We start from the raw sequence: 24,744 nt of genomic DNA, 5'->3' as shown, positions 1-24,744 counted from the left end.
TACCTTTCCACATTCCTAAATTCCTAAACCACTAAATCCTAAATTTCTACATCCACAAGTTTCCAAATACTTAATTTTTAAATTTCCAAATTTACAGATTGTCAAAATTTCAAATTCCAAATTAAATTCCTACATCTTCATATCAATAAATTTCTACAGTTTCGAAGTTACCCAATTTGCAAAATTTCACATTTCCAAATTTCTAAATGCTAAATTTAGAAATCCCAACTTTTCAATTATACAACACTGAGTTACATTATAAATTCATACACATAAATTGACAATTATGACCAAATATCTATAAGTCACGGGTGGTTAACAGTACAGAAGCTGTCAGTAGTTATCGTTTTGAAAATTCCTAAGTTTACGGTGAGTCTCAAAATTCCTTAGCTTCCATCCATTCCTATTTACGGGGTCGTAAAACCAAAAGAACCCAACCACAAACAAAATCGTTTCGCCTTTACAGCAAGAAAGCCATTGAAATGCTAACAATTTCCAACTGCCCCGAAACTCTTGTCGCTAAACCGTGTTTTTTCTGTTTAGGGTTTCCCAGGAACGTACGGGATCCCCGGTGAAATGGGTTATCCAGGCGAAACCGGCGACGTGGTGAGTAAAGGATCACGATTCATTGGTTGGTATCTCTCTTCAGGTACCGTAACGGCCGATCGGGCCAACCGGAAGGTTCGTGAACCTCTTACAAGCGTTTAGGTCGTGCCACTCGTTCGCGAAGGTACGTGGCAGCCATAGAGGAAAGAGGAGAGGAAAGGGACCGTGATAAAGCGAGAGAGAAAGAAGGGCCAGTGGTGGTTAAAGCGTGTCTCGTTCCTTTTTGCAAGACGCCACCTGCTCGCATGAAATATCGTCTGGTTGGCTAAGTGTTCCTCGGCAATATTTAACGGACACGCCGGAAAGATTGCGAACGAGAAGAGGGAAGAAGAATTTAAAAGAATGCACGGGTCGCGATATCACGCGATAAGCCGCTTCAGGTGGAATCCTCTTACACGGTCTTTGTAAAAATTGCCGCGAAACGATCGTGTAACCATCTTTTGTCCATTCCCTGCCTCCGAGCATCTAACGCTGCGATAAAAATCAACTTCGAACAACGTTAAATGGCCAGCTGATGTAATGAATCACCGTGATTGCCGCTTCTCTGACCGGAAATGTGTTCATTATTGATACTGTTCATAACTCTATTCTTGTATCTTTGTATTTGACCGCCCATTTCTGTCTTTGATGATTATACACCGATGAACATCTCACGTTTACACATATATGGTGTCTCGAGTTTTCTCGACAATATGCGTGGGCATCTTCTGTGGATAAAGCTAATGTTGTGGATTTTTGACTTGATTATCAAAATACGAGTGCCACATTCTAATATGTCATACTCTTTGAACCCATTGCACTCAAAGGTATTTTTGCTGCTAACTCTAAAAATTCTTAATTGATTTTGATTATTATTTTCCTATTATCGATTGTAATTGTCTATTGCAATTGTCTCACATATAAAGTACAAGGGTTTAAAAATTATCATAAACATGAAATACCAATAATTGTGGAATGAGTCGCACAAAGATGTTTAATTGAAAAAGAAAAGAATTCACGAACGTCTGAGAAAAAGTAGAGAGCAAATTAACCGGATGAGACTGGACGATCAAATGCAACAAAGGTGCCACGTGTTAATCTCTAAATACGAAACGGATCAGAATCTGCTGAAATCTGAATCGTCGCGATATGCTACTATCTGCTGACACGACTGTCACCGATAGCATAAGTTGTCGTCTTTTCTTGGGAGAGGATTTCGCCTGCAGCGATCAGAAGTCCACGAGAAACTCGAGATCTCTGTTCGTTGCATTGGTTCGTTTGAAAATCCGCTAGTACACATGTATATCCACCTTCTACCTCATCCTATCGAAAATAAGAAATGGGATAGAATTCTGATCTTTCGTCGCGTAAGATGCTATATCTTGGACTGCAGATCGTAGTACTTTTCTCATATTCGATTTTATTTCGAAATGGTTATCAGATGATGCTTGAAACTGTTCATACAGGATGCCTCAGTTTTTTACAAGCAAACCTATCATATTCTATTCGTAAAAATTAAAAAGAATGTTATATTAACGTGGAGTTCCAAATATTTTGTTAAAGTTAGGACAGAAATGTCAACAGCTTTGTTCGATATCATATAAGTGTTCGAGTTTTATCCGTATTTATGATTAAAAATAAGAGGAAACGTTTATATCAGCACAGGCTCTTGAATGTATTATTAAAAGTTATTAAAAAATATATGAAAGTCGAGAATTATTAATATGCAGCAGTGAAGGAGAAAATTGTTCATCATTATTTCGTATATTCCTAATCTTTCAATAAAGTATTTAAGAGCTTATTTTTACAAAAGTGGGACACGCTGTACGTTACATTGTAACAGAAATCAGTTCAAAATCATTTTGTATTTTTATTATAATTTTTCAACCCTTTCGCTCAACTAAACTTTATTCAACTTTATATTCCTCTGATTTTATATTTTATGCATATTTATTCGTTTTATTCAATTATTCATTTGTGAAAAATTATGAAACAATTTTTATAATTTCTATAACTCTTATAGTTACAACATAAAAAATGCTTAAATTTCTAAAATATTGAAAAATCACTTTCTGCAGGATAATTTTTAAATTTATTAACATAGGCATTCTTTTGAAACTGAAAAGTTTACTTGCCGTAACAAATTTTTCTCGAAAGTTAAATATGGTGGAGAGAAACAAATAGCAGGTTTATAATCAGTAACTGAAAGTCTGCAAAAATCAGCGAAATTGGAAAAGTTAAAATTTGTTGCGCGGTGTAATTAACTTTAGAACGGAACAGTTCTACAGCAATTAGTGCATTCGAAGTAATTATTTCGTAGGGTTATCCTGGAACCCCCGGATTACCAGGCATGCAAGGAGAACCTGGAGAAACAGTGTACGGTGTGCAAGGTCAACCAGGTGAACCAGGTGACAGGGGAGAAGTTGGACCACCGAGCGATCCTAAATTTAGAGGAAGTCAGAATACTACATCGGTAAAGGGCGATAAAGGTGACAAAGGGATGCGAGGAAATTATGGAGATCGTGGTCGAAAAGGAGAGATGGGAGCCAAGGGTCCTTATGTGAGTATCGAACAACAAGAAGGATATTGATCTTATTTTGGCGCTCCCTCAACTTTATTACTTTAATAAGCCAATTTATTATCTTTTTAACTTTACTGCCGCAGTAAAAAAATTTATTGTCTTATCGACATTATTACATTAATAAAGAAATAAATGTAACGAATGATATCTCTTAGCGAGATGTGCTTATCGAAACTGTATTTTTGTTAATAATTTTGTACGATATAGTCGAACCTCTATATTGAGGAATTAAGTAAAAATTTATCGAAAACACGGTTTTTTAAATTTACTTATAAAACTATATTTATTTTAAATGTGTCTTGTTTTATTGAACAAAAAACAATGATTAATTTATAAGGCAAGCTATATTTTATTCTGTTTTTAAATCAAGTACGCAAAATTGATTTTAAAGCTTCTTTTATTTAAGATATTTCTTGAAAAGATATTTCTGGATCAATATCTTGCTAATTTTGTAGGCAATACAATATTCCTTTAAGTAAAATATAGCATGAAATATGTTAAACTTCGTTAGCTAATTACAACAATCGTTATACAATTTGACATAATTATTAATACCAAAAAAAAACACATCGAAAAAATAAACTAAGCAGTCAAAATTCTCTGTTATAATAGAACATTTATTTTATTAGGTTTCATAAAATTCTGTCCGTTCTTACGACTCATCACAATATCTCGCACCAAAAATGCACTACAAGACCTAAGACATAGAATAAAGTTCAACAAAACAAGGTTACAGAACTCTTATTTCCAAAAAAATTTACAATTTTTTTAGATAACTTTTTAATTTCTATATCAATTTATGAAGGCACAACGTTAACTTGATTCAAATTAGGTTCATGAATTGTGAAATAAAATGAATAGAGGCTTTTCATTGGAATACAAACGAACATAAAAATATAGAAATGTTGGAAATTGAATGATAATCTCCATATATCGTATTCATGCTTTATGTGACATTTTCATGTAGGGTCGGCCAGGTTATGCCGGTCTCAAAGGTATGAAAGGAGAGCAAGGAGGAGACGGTCCGAGAGGCAAACAAGGAATAGAAGGTCCATCAGGACCCCCAGGAGAAAAAGGAGATAAAGGAGCTCCAGGTTATGCTGGCAATCCTGGAGTTGATGGACCTGATGTAAGTATCACGGGTTTCATGGTTTCTTAAGAATTACAAATTGCTTTATTCTATTAGAAAAATTGAAGAGCATTTTAATTTTCAACTTTATTTTAGTATCCCCTACTGAATTTCTAAATGCGAAATTATTATATTTCGAAATTTCTAAATTTTTAAACGTTTTTCTTTTAAATTTCTAAATTTTTGAGTTCTAAAGTTTCTAAATTCAAAAATTTACATTTCCAAAATTCAAAATTTCAAAATTCACAATATTCCCAAATTTCCAAATCCCTAAACTCCTAAATTCTTAAATTTCTACATTTTGTGAATTCTCAAATTTCCAAATTCTAAAATTCACAACATTCCCAAATTTCCAAATACCCAAATTCCTAAATTATTAAATTTCTAAATTTCTACATTTTTGAATTCTCAAATTTCCAAATTCCAAAAATCACAATATGCCCAAATTTCCAAATTCCAAAATTCACAACATTCCCAAAGTTCCAAATCCCCAAACTCCTGAATTCTTAAATTTCTAAATTTCTACATTTTTGAATTCTCAAATTTCCAAATTCCAAAATTTGTAATATTTTCAAATTTTTAAATACCCACATTTTCAAATTTGCAAATCCCCAAACTTCTAAATTGCATAATTTCTGAATTTCTGAACTCCAAAATTCGTATATTCCCAATATTCCTAAATGTCCAAATTCCTAAATTCCTAAGCTCCCATATTCTTTGGTATCCAAATTTCCAAAAGTTCAAATTCCAAACACCTAAATTCCAGATATTTCTAAACTTTCAAATCCGAAAATCTTTAAAAACTTTCAAATTTCCTAATTTCTTAATTTAATAATTCCTAAATCCAGTTCTTGAACGCCTAGACTCCTACATTTCTAAATTCCTGAATTCCCCAATTCTTAAATTTCCTAAATCTCTAAATACTAAATTCCTAAATTCTGAACCCTACACAGTTCCAAATCATCAAATTCCAAAATTGCTAAATCTCCACATTCGCAGATTCCAAAATTATTCATAATCCTACATTCATAAATTCCCGAATTTCTAAATTTTTGAATCCCCTAATTTTCAAATTTCTCAAACGCCAAATTCAAAATTTCCTTAATTTATTTAATAACAATTTGCTCCATTGTCCCTGCATTCCGCCACACACTTTACATCATTTTTTGACTACACCACCACTTATCAGTTTTACATACCAAGGGCATAAACATCCTTCGACGTTGTTGTTCATTTCACAAAATTTATTTTCTGATGAAATGTTTTGCACATAAAATTTAGGGTGAATTAGGAGAGCCCGGAAATGCAGGACCACCGGGTAAACAAGGGGCTGCTGGAGAACCTGGAAAATATATACCAGAACTGGACGAAATAATCCAAGGAAATATTGGAATTCAGGGAGATCTAGGTCCGTGTTTTGTTAGTTTTTACTTAAACAACTCAAAAAAAAGAAACGTCTTAGTATATTCCTAACCTAACCAACGATAATTAACATACCTATATTGGTCAGCTATCATTTACAAAATAAATTTCTCAAACAAAATTATTAATATCATAAAAGAACTAAAATACTAACATTCTATAAAAATAAGAAATAACTTGAAACATTTTTTCCTTATGCTAGAACTATTTTTTATAATTATTAGTATAAAAATATCCAAGCAGTTTTAATCATTACTAAAGTTACCTTCTTTAAATCAATGCTTTCGTGTACGGAATACAATTTTTAAAGTTCGCTAAATTTTTCGGAGCATCAAGACAAAATCTTAAAACGTACCATAAAATCTTATGATCACGTTAATAAAACTGGTTGCGGAAAACAGTATTTATAACAATTATTTCTGACCTGCAGGACCACCCGGTAAACCAGGAGAACCAGGAACGCCTGGTCTACCTGGAGCAGTAGGTTACATCGGACCACCTGGTCCTCCAGGACCCCCAGGTCCTCCCGGATTGGCAGGATTAAAAGGATCTTCGGTCAAAGGAGAGCCCGGGGATGACGGTACGGTTCATTAAATATCTCACAAAAATGAAACGAAGGCGTCGAAAATTCGTCGAAATGATGCAGAAAATATTCGACTGAATTGCTCTAGGTCCTGGTGGAGAAATCGGCTCTCATGGACCTCCCGGTTTATCTGGCTTACCTGGACCTATTGGACCGAAAGGATATCCTGGAATAACAATCATTGGTCCGCCTGGTATTGATGGTAAACCTGGATATCCTGGAATTTCTGGAGATCGTGGTGATCGTGGTGATCCTGGTCCTCAAGGTAATAATTTAATATTTAATATTTATCATTAATATTAATAGTAATAGTAATTAATAGTAATTAATATTAAATTATCATTTAATATTAATAGTAGTTTATTTAAGAGAAAGGCTTCCATCATTATATATTTTTATATAACACTCTATGGTGTACTAGAAAATTTTAGTAGACATTTTTATATTATATAAAACTACGTAAGTGTTTAATAGTGATGTATATATAAAGAAAATGTAGGATGTTTTTCCGAAAAACCAATATATACTGTAAGAATAAGAATGAATGAATTTATCTGAAATAGCTGTCTTTAAATGCTTTATAGGGAAATTACAGTGATGAGAAATGATAGGAGATTGATGTTTCATTGGCACAATATTACAAATTGCCGATATCGATTTGATGTGTATACGTGTTCTAATGTTTACTAGTTGAAATTGTTGATTTGGTTGTTAGCTGAAACCATCGATTTCGCATCAAGAAACTGATAAACAAGAATTAGTAATGCAGTAAATTCTATTCTGTGCAAATGACAATCCTGTACTCGTGGTAACAGGCACATTTTGAAACAGAATTATGACTATTCAGTTGCAACTATCGTTCCTACAAAGTGTCATAGTTGTAATATAGATATGTACATAAAATTATTCATCGTAGCAACAGAAGAAATTATTGTACATAGATAGAATGTCTATATGCGTAAATATTATTTATCTAAAATAAGAATTTTATATTATCTTATATGTACATATGCAATATAATTGTTCTCCGAGAATAAATTTTGCGTTGAATATTTTTTGTTAAAGTTGCTTAAAAAGATTTCTACATAAATAAATTGCAAAGGGGTGAATTTGATTTATAAAAAGTGAATAAGATCTACAAAAATGTTAATTCAAATTTTGAAAGGATGAATGTAATCTACAAAGGATTAATTTGGGGCGCATAATCCATATGATGTTCCTTTACATTTTTAATAATAAGGAATATGAAGAAAAACTGGGGTAGTATATTTATATGGCACCAGAGCAATTCTTATCTTATGTTCCTATACCTTATACATACATTAAAAAGTTAATACTTTGTGCTTATTTATAGACACTCTAGTGTAAACCTAAAGAACGAGAATTATTCAACAAGAGCAGCAATAAATTAAGCCCTTAAAATTGAAAGTGTGAATTTTCTTTCAAAAAAGGAACGAATTTCCTAATAGCTACACAAAACATAAAAAGTATTCAATTTCATGTATAAAATATAATGCATACAATTACATAAACTAATCGCAATTAGATTTGTAACTTGCAAAGCATTATTTGCTTTTGAGATGGAAATTTATCTATTTCACAATAACAGTATTTTATAATTTGTTATTTGTATCTTGATATAAATCCAATGTGCTATATTAAACATCTACGTAACAGTCGGTTCTGTTTTTCATTATAATCAGCTTTATAAATAAGTTTTATAATTGCAATAATTATTTAATTTGTTAATCAGGTCCGAAGGGTTTCCCTGGAAAAGGAATCAGAATTCGAGGCCCGCCTGGTGAGCGTGGTTTACCAGGAGCACCAGGTATTCCTGGACGTGATGGAAGGCCCGGTATGACAGGTTTATTAGGTGCAAAAGGTATCCGAGGCGACGACTGTGGCATTTGTAAACCAGGTACGTTTATTTGATAAACTATTATTCAAACAACAACATAATTATGCATCTAAACTAATCGTATAAAGAAAACGCAAAACATTTTTGCCTGAAATATCTCAAGAAAATCGGTACTTCAATTTTTCAAACGCGAGACACTGTATTAAAAGATTAGAAAAATGTTTAAGAGTAATCGTAGCAACATGTTGTTATTGTCATAATAAACATTTTATCATTCAAAAGGTTTAGTACTAAATTTTCATGTTGAAACATTTCTTATTCTATGATTTTTCATTTTTTGTATTTAGGATTTACGACTATACGTGTTATTGTATACAAGTATGACTTATATTTCAAAATTTTTTGGAAACCCGACAGTTTGAATTTACCCAGTACCTACTCTTCTGGTTCAAGTAGGGGGTTGAAACGCGGGGTATCATGTTTGCTTGGTAGGCTATCGAACGGTGCATCACAAGTAAAATTGATTCAGAGGCGCTTTTGACCGGCTTATTCGGCTATGCTCTTTGACACCTATCTGCAGAATCGAATTACAGTGATTTGAAACCCTATTCGATTAGTTTTTACGAAGTTATTAACAATTTTCCATAAAACAGTTTTTTACTAAATCATTTTTCACTTATTTTGTATTTCAATTACATTATTATTTATTATTATTTTAATTTCAAGGCACATCAATTTCTTATACGTACCATTTTTTTCATGAAGCACCATTTTTAATTTGTTTGCATAAAACTACAGACTTATTTATTTGTAACAAATAAAAATCCAGAAGTTCAATAATTATTAGTTTCACTAAACGATCTTTTACGCTATGAAATTCTTCTTACCAATTTTTAGATTAAAATCTGCTTTTTTAAGCTAATTCAATTAGCTTAACATATTGAATTAATTAGTGCTAGTAATAAAACATTAAAAACCACGGTCTGAAGTCTAGTTTGAAATTGCATGATTGAATACTGTCAAATTATTTCACGGTTTCGCTTCAATTACCATCGTCGAGACGGTATCGGCTTACTAGCGTAACTAATGATGACAAGATCTTAAATAAATCAAAAAGTTACTGCTGCGTCCTGAAACTGCAATCCAATATCAATCTATGTATAACAATCTACTTTTGTTACTGCACTAAAGTGCACTAAATTTGAACTTCATTTATGTTTTACAATAACGAATAATTCGTGTGTTTTCAGATCTTGATTATGAATCTAAAATTGTACTTTCCATCACTTCCATTTTTTGAGAAACTCAATTTTAAAAAGAATGTTTTCAAATCCAAAAACTTTTTATACTTGAATTCAAGTTATTAAATAAATCTCCGAAAAGTGTTGCTATAAAATCATTTACCTATAATTAACGTTATTAACAATACATTTTTTATTTGTGAAATCCACGAAATTATTTACTGTAAGACTCATTTATATAACTTCTACGAATGCTAATTTTTAAGAGGAAACTTTGAGGAATATGAGTATATTTTCATTTAAATTTGAACCCTTCACGCTCCTCATTGAAAGCAACGCAAAAAGAAAATTTGTTAAAATTTTCCAATACTATAAGACAAATCGACGAAGTCGAAAAAAATATTTTATAATGACGCAATCTTTTATGAATGAAACAAAAAAAGATGTACCTAAATCAAACAAGTAATTTCCGAGAAAAAAATTTGTAAGTGAAACCTATTTTCGCCAAAATGGGCAAAAATTGTAAACTTTGAAGGCTTCTTATTTCTTAACAAATTCGAAACCACGAAAATGATGACTTAAAGTCTCCTTAATTTCACATGTACTATACCATACTTCGATTAAAACAAAATCGCAGGAGGTGAAGTCGAAAAGTGATCGATTTAGCGTGGAAGGACGCAAATATTATTTGAGTAAATCTTAATATATGCAAATATATTTTATTAATAAAATACAAGTTTTCAGTATGTAGAGAATGCCAATATCTACTATATGTATATAATATTAGTCATATACGCCATTAATAAGATTAAAGAGAAAAGGGGTAAATTCGTAAACCAGGCAAGTGCATAAACAGGCTACTTTTATTACAATATGAGCGAAATTTCTCCATTTAGTATTTTTGTTTCCTTGTTTTGTTTCACTATATCCCCTTCTATATTTCAGCTAAAAGTACTTGTTTGCAGTATAGAGTACTTGCATAATGCAGTAAAAAGCATTTTATAGCAGATTTGTTAATAATTCTGCTCTTGCCCCATTGCACATGAAATAAAATTTCAAAGTATTTAACTTCAAGTTACGCTCTTACCCCATTTTCAGGAAAAGTGCAGAGTAGTTGACATTTTAAACAATTTCCTATCAAAATCAGAATGTACAAGGAAAATTAAAGTCCTAGTTAATATTAATTAAATAGTAGTAACTGTGCAAAGCGTTCGATATCGACAGCGTCAAGTATTTACATAGCAGACTGAAAATACTTAGGTTTAAATACCAACTTTACAAAAACTAGTCTGCATTTACTCAACTTCACTTTATAGTTATAAATCGAACTTTCTATGTAACCAACATTATTAAAACAAATTTCTTGCATAGGATTGCCTGGTCCAAAAGGTGAAAGTGGTGACAATGGATTGAACGGATATCCTGGAGCACCAGGATTTCCAGGATTACCAGGTCCTCGCGGATTCAAGGGAGCGCTAGGTAAACCGGGTGCTCCCGGTCCTAGAGGATTGCAAGGCGATAACGGAAGGCCAGGAATTGCGGGACCTCAAGGGCCAAAAGGAGAAAGTGGAAAAATAATTTTTCCAGGCAAAAAATTGATCGGAAAGCCTGGTGATGTTGGTGACAAAGGATTTCCCGGAATCGAAGGACCAAGAGGTCGACGAGGACAACCTGGCATTCGAGGCGACACTGGACCCCCAGGTCCTAAAGGAGAGAAAGTAAGAATATTTTATTAGATCTCTCTTTGACATCTTAATGTTAGTTTTATATCAATAGTATTTAAAAATACAAAATACCAATTAAATTATACTAGTACTAATTAAATATTAAATTATTAATTAAGTTATTTTTAATATTAATATTAAATACTTAATATTGTTAATAATTAATATGGTACAATATTGACAATTAATATTAATACTAATAATTTAAATACTATTAATATTAATATTAATCCATTAATATTGTACAACAGAAATGTTATCAAAGTGGAAACGCAAAATTAAAGATTCATCATTTTTCTGATATTTAATAATTCATATACAAAGTGAGTCATTTAAACAGTTAACTGCATTCAACATGCAACCACGTCAATGACAAACTTTGTTTTGGTAGGATTGATTGTCGCGGAAATTAAAAAATTACCATTTAGTATAAATACTCGAAAATTCAACCAAAAGTAATAAATATGTAATTTGATAGTATGTTTTCTTCATATTATCAGTAAAACTGCAGTGTATGTTATTTAAAAAAAAGTTTCGTTTACTGTCTTTGGTATATTTAATATTCCCCGTGCAATATGTTCTCCAAAATGTATTATACACATGCCGTCAAATTAACTGCATTTATTACTATTACCTTTTCTAATTTTTCCTGTTCACGAATATTATTATTTTTTGGACAGTTTTTAAGTTTGTAATAACAATTATCTTTTCAACAGTAAATCGTTTATGTTTTATCGAATGTAATCCTTTAACAGATGTAATCCTTTGCTTTACTTTTTCGTAGAAATGATAGACATTTGCCTTACATTTGTCGTGTATACTCATCATTGCTTTATTCTAATTATGTAGCTCCTAAATAATTTTTCGAAATAAATTGAGCAGTTAACTAGTCCAATTAATCACTCCAAATATCTCTGAAACTGTTCTATAAAAAAGTGTTTCAAATAAAATTGCATGGTTTCGATGCGAAATTTCCCTCCCTATAATTCGATGTAAGGAAGTTTTGTATAAAGTCTCATTAGCCAGTTAAGTGTGTTTGACGACTATATCCATCATGGAGATGTGACAGAATTTTGTGTCATGACGACTATATCCATCATGCGTAAAATTTTGTTACAATTTGATACTTAAATCGTAATTTTGGCGAAAACTAAATTATATTCGTAAATTGTAATATGTTTAAAATGTTTAGAGGTTAACACGATTGCAATAAACAAATAAAAAGTGTAAATGATTTGAGATGGATTCATAAATTGTTGAGAGCTAACTCGTCATCGCTTGATTATCGCGACACACACTGGTGCGCGCTTTGCAAAAAGATCGCCACAGTTAACTGGTTAAGAAATTTATCGTTATTCATGAAATGTTGAATGATAAGAAACCATACATTGTTTTAGGGTGACCATGGTCCTCCAGGATTTCCTGGACGCGATGGTTTTCCAGGTATAGATGGTATTCCTGGTCCAAAAGGTGATGACGCGTACATACCAATCGAATATCTGCATGGAGAACCAGGTGTGCCTGGTAGTCCTGGTTTCAAAGGTGCACAAGGTGATAAGGGAGGAAAAGGAGAACCTGGAATATCATCGTCATACGATATTAAGATGAAAGGGGAGAAGGGATTCAAGGGAGAAAGAGGTGCTCCAGGTGAGAAGTTAAAAACAATCATTTATTAATTCTTAGCCACATAATTTTTCTTTTATGTATAATAGTTTCGAACTTTCATAGATAATACCGAAAAAAATAATATTTTTTATAAAAGCAATTTTCGTAAAGAAAAATTTAATAATAAGAATAATGACCATAGCAGTCAACGCTAATAGTTTTAAACAATTAAATTATGTAATACTGCAAATTTGCAATATTTTGGAAAGGTAAAAATTGTGGTTACTAAAGGTAGGAAATATTTTCAACAATTTCGTTAATTATAAAACTCATTATTCATTTATATTATTTTATGCATATTTGCAACATAACGAAAAGTTAAGAAAAAGAATCGTTTTAAATTATAATTTTAGAACAAAACAGCGGAAAAGTATTTTAGTTATAACTACAGAATTTCTTTGATTTACGAGTGTTCTCCTGTCACAATTAACAATTCAAAAAAGCAATTTTGAAAAGACATACAGTAGTATGAAAACTCGACGTAGACGAAACTGTAGACGTTTCTAATTAGTTAATCAATCATGAAATATAAAACTAATCATTGATAATAAATAATTACAATTTTACAATGATAAATTTTAATAATAATTATAATTTTATACTAAATATAAAGATTACTTGAACGTAATATAAAATTGCTTGATATAATAAAAAGCTATATATAATTTTAATCACTCGACTGAAATCCTTGCAGGATACGATGGAGCTAAAGGAGTTGCAGGATGGAACGGTGACGAAGGATTCCCAGGACTTCCTGGTGTCCCAGGATCTCCTGGTATATCACCGCAAGGTCCTGTAGGTTTGAAAGGATATCCCGGAATGCCAGGAGAACAAGGTCCACGTGGTACACCAGGTACACCAGGACCACAAGGACCTGTTGGTTTTCCGGTAAGTGTGCCCACAGCTGCTAAAATTGAAACTAAAGTTTAAAATATGTCTATCACTTTCCTTCTATTTTATTAAATACAAGAAGAATCATAACAAAAATTGACTTAGACATTTCATTAAAATTTCTATTTAAGTAACTAAGAAAGGTCCCATACTGTCACATTAACATATTGACTAGCATTTGTTCGATAGTAAAGTTTTGGCATATAGTTTACTAAACACGCGGCATTGATATTAATATTATTATTTTTCTGCTAAAATATAAATGGTTTTTCCAAAAGTGAGCGTGGTGTTGTCGATAAAACGTGAATTTGACAATCTTGTTATTGAAGGTCTAAGTTATAAATAGTAGTTAACATATTATTAACTACAATTTCTTAAACTTTTATTATCGTGATTTCCGTAAAAAATCGACATCGAATTTCTTCACAAGAAAGCCACATCGTATTTGAGCATACAATCAATACTTATCAAGGAAAAAAGAAGTATTTTGGTTAAAAAGACACTGGAAGATTAAATAACAGAATTAGTTAAATTTTTAAAAGTATGAACACTTTTATCAAGCATGAATGTTATGATGATAAACCAGTTTACATAAAATAGAATATTTTGCATAAATCGACATAAGTAATAAGAAATGTTGAAGCAACAAATTCAATGTTGCTTTAATACCTAAAAGATTATTTTCATTCTCTTTTAATAAACTTTCCATTTTTAAAGTAAAAATTGGTTATAATCAGTACACTATTATCTATTAACCCCTTTATCTGATATTTTAGGGTCGCATAGGAAACAAAGGTGATCGCGGTGACCCAGGTACAAATCAGACATACGGCGACTATGGATTATGGGGTCTACCCGGTGAGAAGGGAGACTTCGGTAACCCTGGGCCACAGGGTTACCGAGGTAGACCTGGAGTAGATGGACCGAAAGGTGTGAAAGGTGCCAAAGGTGCCCCTGGCATCGAGGGTCTACATGGATTACAGGTAAATCTACTTTCGTTTGAATAAAAGCGATCAGATCTTTATTCTTGAGATTTCACGAATGATACCAATCTGCAGGGTGCTAAAGGACAACGAGGTGATAGTGTACAGGGATATCGAGGTTTCCCTGGAGAAGCTGGCCAACCTGGAATGCCTGGAAGAATGGGAGAAATAGGTATCCCAGGTACGAATTAACTCTATATTTCATCTGAATCGTATAATTAATAGATAACTATTATTTACTTCATTATTTAAGAAAAATGATATATAAAATTTTATTAACATATCACTTTGTCATAATAATCTTTTTTGCATTTAGTATATTATTTGTCATAATAATTTCTGCGTTTCATAATAATGAATTAACACATTCGCGTTCACTTGAATAAATGTGTACACATGAAAGCGGCGGCAAGGTTCGAGTAGGTCATAAAAATCGTTTAGACGCGATAGAGCACAAAATCCGATCATTGAACAGTATCGACGCTGATGTAATTTATAATTTCGTGTGGACCGAACTGTCGAACGTGTTTAAATCCGCCATATGCACTCCATTACACAATGAATTGTTATAATAACTCGGAAACAATCAAAAAGCTGTCCGCACATTTCAAAGTAGTACACATGAAAATTTCGAAAATTCTTTTGAAGGATCCGATGGACCACCTGGATTCGACGGGATGAAGGGTCTTAAAGGGGAAGTTGGGTTGATAGGACGTCGTGGTGACGACGGTGACATTGGCCCCATGGGTTATTTGGGAAGAGACGGTATACCTGGAATGCCTGGTCCTCCTGGCGAAGACGGCGAAATCGGGGAAATGGGTGAAACTGGTCCACCCGGTTGGCCAGGAAAGCATGGAGAACCAGGATTACCAGGATTTAAGGGAGAACGAGGAAACACTGGTCCTGCCGGTCCGGAAGGAGGTATTGGACCACGTGGATTTAAGGGTATCACCGGAGACGCTGGTCCAGATGGTTTGGATGGACTTCGGGGTGAAAACGCGTTCAGTGGACCACAGGGTGACAGAGGAGAACCTGGTTTCATGGGAACAATCGGTGCACCTGGATTCCCCGGTGTTGATGGCAGACCTGGTCTACCTGGTGAACCTGGTTTGTCAACTGATGGATTCGATGGATTACCAGGAGAGAAGGGTGAACCTGGTTACGACGGATTCAATGGAATACCTGGACCAAAGGTGTGTATTTATAAATATTGATCATAACACATTTGTTATTATGCTGGAACAATTAAATTCAGAATAAGCAAAGTCATAGAATATAGATTCTACGGACAGAGACATCTAAAGAGTTGTAACTTCGCACAACGGTACAGTATTCAACAGAAGTATATTGTCTCTGTTTTTATAGATTATAGATTACATATTACATTGCATCTTTGAAGATATGTACTTTGTACATATACTATACTTTTTGCCCTGATAGTGCAATGTGTACATTTACAAGGGGTGTAAGATTTCGTGGGCAATAAAATTTATCTATACGCAATTCTAATGTAATAAATAGTAGAGAAAGTTATGAGATATATCATAAAATGACATTTATGGCTTCTGTGTTGAAATCAAAAAACAGAATACCATTAGCTAAAGATTCAGTTTAAGGAAAGTTTTCATTTAAAAAATAGTGCAAGTACAAAGTGCACGTGAACCTCCTATTAAACAAGCTATAATCGTGAATATATCTGTGTAATAAATCTCGAATTCCTTATCCTTTTCTGGCTTCAAGTAAGAAAACAGATATAGTTCATTACAGTTGAATAATCCTGTATACTTGCAATTAAATAATTAGTAATTGTAATAATAATTAATAATACTGATCTACATTGTTGTACTATACAGGGAGAAATTGGTGATATGGGTCCTGATGGCTTGAAAGGAGCAAGAGGTGACTGGGGATTTAAGGGACGAGCTGGTGCACCTGGTATTCATGGTAGATATGGTATAAAAGGTGCACAAGGTCCAATGGGACCACCTGGTCTCGATGGTCCCAAAGGTAAAAGAGGATTGGACGGTGATCCTGGACAAATGGGTACACCTGGTAAGCTTCACAAAAAAATTTTAAATAAAAATTCGTCGTATTTAATAAAATATCTCTATGGAAGGAATATTGGAATTCCCGTTTCTGCTATTAACACCATATTTGAAAAACTTAGCGATTACAATATCCTATTTAAACTCGCATATAATACGAAACTATTCTTCATGTATAATTACATTTACTGAAGACGATAGAAATTTCATAGTCAGCAGTCTCAAATTAGATACCATTAGAAACAGAAAGGGATGTTTTATATATCACACTGCTTATTTTACAAGAACATGCATCATTTACTATAGATGAAAATATAGAAACAACTTCTTTTCAACTATAACACTTCGATGTTTGGTACGATTTAAACAACGAGCTATTACAACTTCACACCACATTAATATTTGAACGTTTACAAAACAACAATTGTGTTTGGTATCGTTTTCGATAATTTTAGACACGTTTAATTGTTTTCAACGACTTTAACATCTTCATATCACATTTTTGTTCTACCTATATGTTTACAGTAAAATAAGTATTATAATATCTAAATTAACTCCTCTTATACAAAACAACAAACGCAATACTAGTACTGTGCCCAAATATTAATGTAAACTTGATAAAATTTGAATTCCTAAATTTTCATATTTCCAAGTTTAGAGTATCAACTGTTAGAAATATGCGATAGTCAGGCCTAAATAATTCTTCCGGCACCCTACATCTGACATTTAGTAGCAGGAGATTTAATATGTTTAAAAACAACAGTACTGTAACATACCATACGTAAATTTGCTTAGGAATGCCTGGAGACTCTGGTCCTCGAGGAGCACCCGGTTTAATGGGTACACCAGGACCAAAAGGAGAAGTAGGTGAACCTGGTCTACCATCATTTGCTGAGGCAGAGAAAGGTGATTTTGGAACCCCGGGTCTCGATGGACTACCTGGTATTAAAGGAGAACGAGGTGAACAAGGCTATGTGGGATTATATGGTCGTAAGGTAAGGTCCTATACATTTTAATTAAGAGAAAAAAATAAGGTAAGATGTCTTCAACATCTTACCTTATTAATTATTCTTTATTTGACACAATAAGAGCTTTTGCTCACAAAATCACCCTAGCTTGGTTAACACTAATACGATTATGCAATAATCATATTACAAGTGTCTTCTAATTTGTAGTACCAGCACAATGTTTATATTATTATAAGATATACATTTTTATTACGTAAAAATTAATTTGGTTGAAAAACACCTTTATCTTTATCTTTGCTTTTATCTTTGAGCGATAAAATTACTTCATAATTTCCAGACAATTCAATAATTTGATATCATAGAATTACTTAAACCTAATAAACATTCTTCTCATTGAAACTAACCACACGTTAAAAATTTTATTTTACTTGTGTTATAATAAGGATCCAAATGTAATACAAATTTCATCAATTTTGTTTATGAAATAATTGCAGGGTGAGAAAGGTGACATGGGATTCTACGGACCAAGTGGATTCCCAGGTTTGCCAGGAATCCCAGGACTTCCTGGTGATCAAGGACCTCCAGGATTTCCAGGTAAAAATAAACTAAAATAGTTAATAAATTAATAATATATAGCAGTATAATAAAACAATAATAACGAAACATTTTCCACCCCTCAATAACAAGAAACATATCAATATAATAATTTTTAGGAGCACCTGGTCAATTCGCTGAACGAGGAGAAGCTGGACGACCTGGACTTGATGGAATACCGGGTATCCCTGGAGTTCCAGGACAAAAAGGTGCTCCTGGAGATTACGGACCCGATGGTCCTAAAGGAATTCGTGGAGAGATTGGTTTCACCATTCCTGGTCCAAAGGGACGTCCAGGAGATCAAGGTTATTAATTTCTTTTTATTAATACTTGATTTACTCCATTTCAATTACTATTTCGTTTATTAAATTTCATTTCACTCATTTTATGGAATCTTAAAATACAAATTCAAATTTTAGGTATACGTAAATATTCTAGGTTCATTTTATAAAGTGAATCCTATATAGAAAGTTTAAATTATGTTATTAAAAAATGGTTAAAATGCTTAGAGAAATGCACGCGGTAAATGCAGCTCTGAATTATATTTATATTTACATTTTTTATTAGAAACAAAATTTGAAATATTAGATATGATTAAAATTTCGTGTGTCTTGATGTTCAGGTCCAAAAGGATTCGCTGGTTTCCCTGGAGCCCCAGGATTGCAAGGATTACCGAGTCCACCTGGACCACCTGGACAAAAAGGTTCTCAAGGAGATGCCGGTTATCCTGGAATCTCTGTTAAAGGACAACATGGTGATCGAGGATTTCCTGGACTTGATGGTAGAACAGGAGCGAAAGGAGAAAGAGGTGATGCGGGTCTTCCTGGATTCCCTGGACTTCCTGGACAAAAAGGAGAACGCGGTGACTTGGGCGAACCTGGTTTACCTGGAATGGCAGGTTCTCCAGGTCCAAAGGTTAGTCTGCAGTTTATAGGTGTCCCAAACATTGCGGAATAAGTCGCTAGATAATAGTTCTACATAAAAATATATATAAAAGAATAAGATTTCTTCCATATTCATCTTTGTTCTTGAGAAGAATTAATTGAAACATTCTTCAAAATATTTATGACGAAATAGTTAGTAGCGAGAGAATTTTTATATTATTTTCGTTAATAGATGTTATAAAATGATAGACAGAAATATTAATTAAATATTTACATTAAGCTAAAATGAATTGTTAGTTGTTACCTTTTTGTGTAACTATGGCTGATATTTTTGATACACTACTGTATAACTGATACAAGAATACATCATCAGTGTTTTAGATAATAACTAATAATATAACTTTTATAATATTAATAATTGAACTAATTAATTTATAACAATCGTTACCACCCGAAGTAACCAAAAAATTATCCTAATTGTCATCGTCATTTTTATATTCAAATTCTTGCAAATCTTTTGAGGAATGTTTCAATTAATTTATAATAGCACCAAATTTGATATAGCACCAGCATTCGATCGTTTATACATCAATTTTTAAAACATCTTGCAAAGTATCATTACTTTCTTCTTCATACTTTTACCTTCAACTATATTTTTTAAAACTTGCCGACATTTTCGAGAAAAATATATTCTTCGTTCCTTAGACTGTGTGGAACCACGATGTGAAGGAATATTTTAAATTACAGAAATTATTAAGAAGCTTTTGCCAGAATGTACATGAACTTTTACCAGGATAAAGAGTTATTGAATATGCTATTTTGCATATCATCCCTCATTTATTTATTTTTCTACTTTAGTTTCGATTTAAAAATACATCCGTAAATGTAGTGTCAACTTTAGTTTAAATTCACTAGAACTATATTATAAATATACATAAATTTTGTGGAGATAAATTAAAATTCGATACGGTTGTTGAAGAAAACTACCATAATGAGTTTCGATATTATGTAAACACATAACGCGTTGCACTGAAAATTTTATGAAAAAATGATAAATCTTTTACGTTTCTTCGTTAATCAAATATGTATTATGTAAAGAAAGCAAATCTATTATAAAAAATGAATTGATAGCTCTACTATTTTATAAATAATCTTCCTCTTATTATGAATCAATATTCCTTTATAATACTTTCGTTATGAATTGACATTTTGCGGCCTTAATTTATTTTTGATCATCCTCGGTGATGTCTAGAAGTAAACAGAAAGTGAACTGCTGTTGTGTAGCACCGCAAATGTACTCTAAAGTGGGTACGTGTCACCTCTTTCACTACCCGTCAAAATGAATAAGCTACTGTTATTATCAATTATTAACATACAAAACCTATCTATAAGATACAACCAAATAGTCACGTAACCTCTAATTCTAAGAGTTAATTAAGTGAATTATGTTGCTTAACAGGGACCAAAAGGAGATCAAGGTACCAATCCATTTTCACCTTTCCCAAGGAAAGGAATACCTGGAGACATAGGACTTTCTGGACTGCCAGGTATTATCAATAAAAAATATCACAGTTTAATCATAGCAACAATTAAACATAATAAAAATTATAAAATTGTATAAATAATTTTTATGTAGGTTTCCCTGGACAGCAAGGAATGATGGGTGAACCAGGAGAGGACGGCTTGCCTGGAAGAGTAGGGGAACCAGGAATGATGGGACCACCAGGACTTCCAGGTCTTGATGGCGAACAAGGTCGTCCCGGTTATGCTGGTCCTCCCGGTTCTGTTGGACGACAAGGACCTCCAGGTAAATAATAACTTATTAACTAATCTTCTATTTTAACATACATTTCCTTCTATAAATCATGGAGAACTTAGTAGTTTTAGCTCCACTAGTTTTAGCTAGTTTTAGTTAAAGTATGTAATTCTTAGTTAGTCATTTTGCTCCTGATTTTAATGATCTTCGATTTATGCTGTTGAATCAAAACTATTATTAAATCTAGTAATAATGAATTAAAACTATTATTAAATAAAAATATTATGTTAGGAACGTTTGACTATTGAAGTACATTGACATAATTAAACTTTGTTACTTGTCGATGAGGAACGTGTTTCTTTCTTCTTCAATTTTCATTTAAGAATTTTGATAGATAACTTACTACATTAATATTTTGGAGGAAAGAATTATGGCCAAACCTAATGAATGACTAAAATCTATAAAATTCCGAAACAATTTGAGAAAAAGAAATTGACAATGGATTGATAACTTTTCAATTTTATTCCGTTTTCCAAACACTGCAATAACATCATGTACACCTTTTATTCTTTATTATATATCACAAAATTTTAAATTGCGATTTTTTAGGATATCCTGGACTGCCAGGACCTCCAGCGCCTCCAGCTCCGGGCCCACGAAACAGAGGCTTCTACTTTGCTCGACACTCGCAATCTGAAATGATACCTATATGTCCACAAAACACCGTAAAACTCTGGGATGGTTTCTCCCTGTTGCACATAATGGGTAACGGAAAGCCTTACGCACAAGATCTGGGTAAGAAAAAAATCTTTTGCTCGAAAACCGTAAAAGTAAAAATTGTAAACTTGGTTTCCTAGATAATTCGGTGTTTTATTTATTATTTACTTCTCAGCGAATTAGTAATGACAATATTTCGATAGTGGAACGCAATGACTACTCGTTAATTCTCTGTCATATAATTCCCCGTTAATATGCATTCGTTACGCATGCGCCCCACACTGATGTCTAGATAACCAATGAATGTATTGGAATCTGATATGGGGATGTAACCTAAATCAATGACTACATACAAAATAAATATTAATTTATATTGTTTTATAAGAATCGTGACATTTTTTAAATTATTTTACATAATACAGTAGATATTAACTTACATTAGTTCATAAGGACTGTAACATTTTAAAAATTATTTTATATGATAGAGTGAATATTAATTTACATTATCTTAAAGAAAAACTGTGATATGTCTTGAATTATGTTAATTAATAGAGATAACAAACTAACAGAGTTGCTGGAAGTGCCTGTATCTTAATATATGTATTATAATGTTATAAAAGAGGTTTACGTGATGATACCACTAATGAAAGTACTGCTATACTATAAAATATTAAAATTATTATTTATTCATTGACACATCTATATTACATATGTATCAGTTTACAATTTATACAAACATCAAAATATTACAATTGATAAATTTAATCAAAATTATTACAACCAGGAATTTATCAATTTTACTAATTTATTACAAACTTGTTCACTATTTGAATTTAAATGCAAAATGCAGCTTTTGCATAAAATCAAACATTAATAAATTTATTACCATTAAAAATTGGTAAACTCTCGCTAATTATCACATACATAGATAGTTGTAAATATATTTTCTTTAATCGATATAAGTGTTAGATATTTCGAAAATCTTGAATGTTTTCACAAATCGAAAGAAATACATATAAAACTGATTTAAATTTAAAAATCCAGAGATGTATGGATCCTCGAAACGTTAATTGACGATCTTTTGTTCAAGGTGCTGCCGGAAGTTGCGTCAGGAAATTCTCCACCATGCCTTTCATGTTCTGTAGCATCAACAACGTGTGCGATTATGCAAATCGCGAAGATTACAGTTATTGGTTGAGTACAACTGAACCTATGCCTATGTCCATGACGCCGATACCAGCACCAGAAGTTGGAAGATACATTTCTAGATGTTCCGTTTGTGAAGCACCAACTCGTGCAATTGCGGTGCACAGTCAAACCATGACAATACCACAGTGTCCGGGTGGTTGGGACGAACTTTGGATCGGATACAGTTTCCTCATGGTAAATATATTCAGATAATAGCACACACATTTTTTTCTATCATTTAATAATTTCTTTTCTTATTCTTATACACGTTAATAAATATTTACATATATATTTTTTATGAAATTCAAGATTTTTTAAATCTATTTTTATTTATAATAGTAACTTATTGAAATTTGTAATTCTATTCAATTGCAAATACTTTAATACTTTGTACTGCCGCGTCACGTATATAATATCAAAGACGTTTAGACTTTCATACAAATTTGTAAAGCATGCTATTAGAAATCTGTTCACTTACCTAACCGGAAATACTTATACTGACTGCATCGAACTATGAAGAATAAATATTAAAAATATTCTGGAAACATTTGATACGATTTATTAAAAATACAAATTTTCAATTGCTGTGGCAGTCATGTTAAACAAATTTTAACATTTTCTATAAGGAACCTTTGTAATTTTCCTTCCAAACTTTTGAACTTAACAGATTTTCAAATTTCTAAACTTTCAAGTTTCCAAATTTCTCAATTCCAATTTTGGGTGTGCCAATGGAAAATGGAATGGTAGAATCCTACGTATTTATTTTTATAGCATAGTTTCAATTTAAGTATAAGTAGCCGTTAAACGTCCGTAAATCTAAAATTAATTGTTCATTCTACTTCGCTCAAATTCCACAACTTCTCTCTCTATTCGCATTAACGATAGTGTCGATATATCAATAAAGTATGAATAATAGATAGTTAAATCTCTACAACAAACTAACATTCGACAAAATTTACAGCACAGGGACGCAGGTGCAGGTGGTGGTGGTCAATCTTTGATCTCCCCCGGTTCGTGTCTTGAAGAGTTCCGCGCAAGGCCATTCATAGAGTGTCGAAGTCTCGGCACTTGCAACTACTTCTCCACTGCCACATCTTACTGGCTAGCCACCATCAAAGAACACGAGATGTTCCGTAAACCTCTACCGCAGACATTGAAGACTGACCACACATCACGCGTCAGTCGCTGCGCAGTTTGTATTCGTCGTCGTATGAACGAAGACGGCAGCCAGCTAAAGCCTTTCACATCGAACGGACACCAGGAGGCAGTAGGCAACATCCGGTATCCGCCTCCTCCACGTTATCCTGACTATCAATACCACAGGCAGCCTCCTGTAGGAAGAACAAGAAATCCACACAGACGCATACCGTACCATTTTCGAAAGAAAGGACGGTCCCGTAAAACAGAACGAACAACGGAGACTCCGGAAGCTGCTTAGAACGCATCTAAGTGTTAGAAGGGTTACGAAGTGACGTGAAGAGCAGCAGCGAACCTATGTGTATATAACGAGATTATCGGACCTGTTAGTTAAGTTATCGCGTCTTTGTGTGGCGTTGCCGAGAGAAACGATGAATACGAAACGCCATAAGCGTGTGGCTACCTATTCGTGGCTTATGCCAAAAATTCACCGGGGACAGAAGTCCCGTTGAAACTGCCAATCGACGTCCGCTACGGGGCGCGACGAATCCCGTGTAACATTGAATTTAAATTAATAATACACATATTGTATGATGTATGGCTATTGTAATAACTTGTTTATGTATGTATCTGCATTGAGTATAAAATAAAAAGTCTTTTGTAGAAGCTACCGAATACGACATTCTACGCCTTCTTAACCCTTCTTTGGACTTTCGAATCTGGTTCTATATACTTGCTGTCGACAACCTTCTACTTGACATGCAGGAAAGAAAGGACGTAAAGGAAGCTACGC

The 24,744-nt window shown here is 32.8% G+C and overlaps 1 protein-coding gene across 2 annotated transcripts in view; it reads left to right on the top strand.

The window, feature by feature from the left end:
* LOC100875749 (uncharacterized) overlaps positions 1-24,626 on the top strand; it is a 138,363-nt gene extending 113,737 nt beyond the window's left edge. For both annotated transcript variants that reach the window (XM_003704518.3, XM_076535906.1), the window contains exons 5-27: positions 544-606; positions 2,906-3,145; positions 4,134-4,295; positions 5,577-5,703; positions 6,148-6,297; positions 6,389-6,565; positions 8,054-8,218; positions 10,771-11,117; positions 12,521-12,770; positions 13,483-13,676; positions 14,456-14,662; positions 14,738-14,843; positions 15,311-15,855; positions 16,516-16,714; positions 17,503-17,702; positions 18,170-18,269; positions 18,389-18,574; positions 18,892-19,184; positions 20,613-20,700; positions 20,790-20,960; positions 21,519-21,704; positions 22,717-23,009; positions 23,776-24,626. In XM_003704518.3, coding sequence (XP_003704566.1) covers positions 544-606; positions 2,906-3,145; positions 4,134-4,295; positions 5,577-5,703; positions 6,148-6,297; positions 6,389-6,565; positions 8,054-8,218; positions 10,771-11,117; positions 12,521-12,770; positions 13,483-13,676; positions 14,456-14,662; positions 14,738-14,843; positions 15,311-15,855; positions 16,516-16,714; positions 17,503-17,702; positions 18,170-18,269; positions 18,389-18,574; positions 18,892-19,184; positions 20,613-20,700; positions 20,790-20,960; positions 21,519-21,704; positions 22,717-23,009; positions 23,776-24,252 — 4,926 coding nt within the window. In that variant the 3' untranslated portion in view covers positions 24,253-24,626. The remainder of the gene's footprint in view (positions 1-543; positions 607-2,905; positions 3,146-4,133; positions 4,296-5,576; positions 5,704-6,147; positions 6,298-6,388; positions 6,566-8,053; positions 8,219-10,770; positions 11,118-12,520; positions 12,771-13,482; positions 13,677-14,455; positions 14,663-14,737; positions 14,844-15,310; positions 15,856-16,515; positions 16,715-17,502; positions 17,703-18,169; positions 18,270-18,388; positions 18,575-18,891; positions 19,185-20,612; positions 20,701-20,789; positions 20,961-21,518; positions 21,705-22,716; positions 23,010-23,775) is intronic.
* The last annotated feature ends 118 nt before the right edge of the window (positions 24,627-24,744 follow it).

This window comes from Megachile rotundata, chromosome 1 (genome assembly GCF_050947335.1).
Source record: "Megachile rotundata isolate GNS110a chromosome 1, iyMegRotu1, whole genome shotgun sequence".
NCBI lineage: Eukaryota > Metazoa > Arthropoda > Insecta > Hymenoptera > Megachilidae > Megachile > Megachile rotundata.
The sequence above is the reverse complement of the archived record's forward strand: the minus strand, read 5'-3'. Positions and strand labels throughout refer to the sequence as shown.